Source organism: Spermophilus citellus, assembly GCF_964194105.1.
Source record: "Spermophilus citellus genome assembly, chromosome: 3".
In the NCBI taxonomy this organism is placed as follows: Eukaryota; Metazoa; Chordata; class Mammalia; order Rodentia; family Sciuridae; genus Spermophilus; species Spermophilus citellus.
In genome coordinates, this window is record NC_138184.1 from 108,750,949 (window position 1) to 108,755,602 (window position 4,654).

The 4,654-nt window shown below is 40.3% G+C and overlaps 1 protein-coding gene across 1 annotated transcript; it reads left to right on the plus strand.

Moving 5' to 3' along the window:
- Positions 1-3,644: 3,644 nt before the first annotated feature.
- LOC308645542 (AP-1 complex subunit sigma-2-like) lies at positions 3,645-4,321 on the plus strand. The gene has a single exon (XM_081287750.1). The coding sequence runs from the start codon at positions 3,697-3,699 to the stop codon at positions 4,156-4,158; it is 462 nt and encodes a 153-aa protein (XP_081143876.1). The 5' UTR covers positions 3,645-3,696; the 3' UTR covers positions 4,159-4,321.
- Positions 4,322-4,654: the final 333 nt, after the last annotated feature.

Below are 4,654 nucleotides of genomic sequence, written 5' to 3' on the forward strand. Positions count from 1 at the left end.
CCCCATCTGGGTTTTGCTGTGCTGAGCCAACTGTACACTGGTATTCCTCAATCTTTTCCTCCAGCTAGGCCCACAGAGGGAGCTTATGAACCTCACAGGTAAATAGGAGTAACCACTGTTTGCATCACAAATAAGTATCCTAGAGACATAGCTGTAAACACTGTAGAAAGAAACCCCTTTGGACTGCTAGAGAGCATTAGATTCTGGTGACAGTTACTTACTGTCCCTCCTGTGAAAAGGGTCAATGAGTGCTCCAATTAGTCAGCAGAGGCTGAGAACAGGATCCCGAAATGAAAACAAAACCATGTTAGGGATGAGAAGGACAGGAGGTCACCCCAAAGGAAGGTCTCTAAAATCTCTGTGAACCTGGGAAGAGTGTGAGCAGACACAAGGAAGAGGGGAGGCTTCCAGACAATTGTGGGGACTTTTTGAAGTCACAAGCATGTTTATGTCTCCATTCCCCATATGGGTTTCACTGTAATGAGCCTCACTGTAGACTGGTAGTCCTCAACCTTGTCATCACACTGGGATCCAAAGAGGGTCTCAGGAGAAAGCCTGATAATCTCATATGTAACCAGGAGTGACCACTGTTTGCATCATAAATCAGTGACATTTCAATTCTATGTGTCTTGAGGTTCCTCCCAAGGCCTGAGAAACAAAGTGACTGCATTCACATCCACTGATAAGTGTGAAAGTGGTTTATTCTCTGAGACCTCTGTGCTTATGAAGGTGATGGGAGTTGGGTGAAGTCCAGGTGAATATTTAGTATATATATGACCATGTGGACCAGGATTATTGTGTTGTAACTCCAGGGAATATGTAATTCTTTGCTTTGTGTCTCCAGTTCATCAGTGTTTAATTTGGGTGAAGGTTAACAGGAGCAGATGATTTTGCAGCAGGAGTGCACCTGCATAAAATGCTTCAACCTGGCATCAAAAACTCCATTAATTGAATGGTGACAATGACACATGTCCATGTGTAAACTCTCATATTTCAAGATGAGCCTAAAGAAACCCACTGCAACACAGGAACCCTTGGCTGTGGATGAAGACCAGGTACTTCAGGAAAAAACACATGATCCTATTACACTGGCGGTAGATTAGGAAAATATTTGGTAAAGTAAAATATACTAAAGGAGTGTCAACAAGCTTCTATGAACTGTGAGAACAAAGGCACGAAAGTGGACTATGGCATGGGCTGATAAGCTTGGAGATTTTGTTTGATTCCCCTCTCATGTGTCATCATGAGTTACACTGAGCTGCTCCCACTTCCATGGTCTGCCCTGCATTGGCATTAACTTGGCCCAATCTTGTGGATGTTCTGAATGATCAGTTATGAATCCAGGACAGAACTTGTGCTTGAGAAGCAATTGAATATCTCATCACCCTTGGGTCCTACCACATACTCTTAGCTACTTGTATCTTTTCCCAAAGGCCTTTTGCTAGGCTCTTCTGGTGCCAGAAACATACAGCCATTATACTTGCTGCTCAGATTGCAGGTGAATTTGACTGGTTAGATGGCAGATTCAGAGAGCAGCTGAAGAGCACAGACTGTGAAACAGATTACTACTAGGGCTCCAGTTGGGAGGCAATTGAGGATTTGTTGGGACAGTAAGGATCTCTATAAGGCTCTGACCACTGCTCATGCCTGACCTGTGAGGATGGTAAGGATGGAGAGGAGCAGCCAGGCCATAATAGAGCCAGTCAGATTGTTCACCTTCAGATCCCAGTGTAAAAGCTAGATTCAATGCTCTCCGACCCTCGCAATTGTGCAATCCCATGCATGTGTCCTGGACACTCCTCAAGCTTTACTTCCATTATCTTAGATGATCTTCACAATCCTTTCACTCCCCTGATGTCTCTCAGTGGAATGCAGACACTGCATCACATCATGTTTGAATGTGTCCATGATACCTGCTCCAACTTTATCTTACAATGGTAGAATCTTCAACTATTACTCTACAAACAGAGAGATGCACCCACTCTAGACCAGTGCAAGAACAGAAACAGAATACCCAGCCCCTGCCCAGTGATTATTTGGTCCTTCATAAGGGATGCCCTGCTCAAAATTAACTATTGATACTGGCTGTTGTCCATGTGGACTTCCCACAACTTGCCAGGAAGACATCTGACAGATGCTTCACAAGGAAGTTAAGAGGCTTTCCACTATTAATGTGGTTTAACCCACAGCTGTACTGATAGGAATTAACCTTAAAAGAAAATTATTATTGACAAATAAAGTTTAAGAAGCAGTGTTATTTTCCCTCTTTTAAGTTCCATTTTCCACATTTAATTTTCCTTTCAAAAGGTCCTTTATAAATAACTTGTGATGAACCCATTTGCTTTATATAGAGAAAATTATCTGTTAATTCCTAATATTCTCTTATTTTTATTGTGTTGATCCTGACATTTTTTGTTGTTGGGTTTTATATAACATGGTAATATCATGTTTATACAAAATACAGTATGAGTAAAGACAAATAGGGAAATATTATGCATAAGTGACTTGGTAGTATATTGAGAATTCATTTACGCCAATACTCAGGCTCATTCTTGGTGCAGTTGAGATGTGTATTTTTTATCCAAAACTAGTTCTTTACAATTATCCAAACTATGGCTCACCAAGTCTGGTCACATCTGACTGCATCCTGGACCCTAACCAAGCTCGCCCATTTTGTACAAACATTGGTCTATTCCACAGACAGAGCAGGTTTGCAGAGAGGCCTAACTCCCCCACAAGGTCACTTAGAAAACTGATGGGTAGGGGCTGGGGATGTGGCTCAAGCGGTAGCCATGCTCGCCTGGCATGCGTGCGGCCCGGGTTCGATCCTCAGCACCACATACCAACAAAGATGTTGTGTCCGCCAAGAACTAAAAAATAATAAATATTTAAAAAAATTCTCTCTCTCTCTCTCTCTCTCTCTCTCTCTCTCTCTCTCTCTCTCTCTCCCCTCTTTAAAAAAAAGAAAAAGAAAACTGATGGGTGTCAGGATGTCACTCTGGCTGCTATGGAACTGTAAAGCTTTCACTAGCCAGAGTCAGCAGTGGAATATATGTTCTAGCTCGTAAAGGAGAGTCCTCAGGGTTCAGGTGAATATGTATCTATTCTTAGAGTAGGGAGATGGGAGGACATTAGCAGGGGATGGGGGAAGCAGAGAAGGGTCCACTCCATCTTGAGAATTTATTATACCTCCTGAGAAACCCCACCCAGGTACTATCTTTTTAAATGGAATGAAAAATGAATGAAGGAAAGGGAGGAGGGATAGAATAGAGACAGACAATGAATGAATCAGACCTGACATTTCTATGTACATTTATATGAATATAGCACAGTGAATCTCAAAATCATGTATATTCGCAAGACACTAGTTAAAAAAAAAACTAAAAGTAAACAGGAGAAAAATCAGTAGAATAGAGAAAAGGGAACAGAGGGTGGGAGGAAGAGAGGGGAAGGAAAAGTGCTGGGGACTGAATTAGAACAAATTATGTTCCATGCTTTATAAGTATGTCAGAATGAATTTTCTTGTCATGTATAACAAGAAAGAACTAATAAGAATAATTTTAAAAATAAAAACTCTATATTCATAAATCTTAATGAAAATAAAATTAAATTTTATTCCTCAAAAAATAAGAGTATTGCTCAGCCGCCGCCGCCCCCGCCGGCCGAGCTCTGCCGCGTCCCCGGCCAGCGGCCGCCATGCAGTTTATGTTGCTTTTTAGTCGTCAGGGAAAGCTTCGACTGCAGAAATGGTATGTCCCACTCTCAGACAAAGAGAAGAAAAAGATCACAAGAGAACTTGTTCAAACCGTTTTAGCACGGAAACCTAAAATGTGCAGCTTCCTTGAGTGGCGAGATCTGAAGATTGTTTATAAAAGATACGCTAGTCTGTATTTTTGCTGCGCTATTGAGGATCAGGACAATGAACTAATTACCCTGGAAATAATTCATCGTTATGTGGAATTACTTGAAAAGTATTTTGGCAGTGTGTGTGAACTTGATATCATCTTTAATTTCGAGAAGGCTTATTTTATTTTGGATGAGTTTCTTTTGGGAGGGGAAGTTCAGGAAACATCCAAGAAAAATGTCCTTAAAGCAATTGAGCAGGCTGATCTACTACAGGAGCCACGTCATGAATATTTTAATGTCCCTGTGAACTAAATGACTACTCATCGAGTATGCAGAATTTCACAGAGGAAATAGAGAGCTGATATACTTATGAAAGAAAATATCCTCAGCTTGCTGACTATCTTGTAAAAATAATAGAACATTTCAGAACCAGTACCATTACAATTGTATTTTTTTCCTGTTTGCATTCCTCTTTCCTGTTTTATTTAATTCTATATATGATCTTGATATAACTTATTCCTGTTCACAACTGATTTAAATTCTTCTGACAAAGTATGATCTGTGAATGTTTTAAGTAATATTTCATCTTCAACACATGCATGTTACTATTAATGAACCATTTGTGATTAATCTTATAAGAGGAAAACATGGCAATCATTATTGTTTACCAAAGAGACTATGGCTGAATTACTCTGTCAAAATAAGCAGTGCCATAATATTTAGTTGTTCAGTCTTCAATTGTTGAAGGTAGGGGGGGACTATAGTGTGATTGTCTTGCAGACTGAGTTAAAATGTTCTAATGTATCAC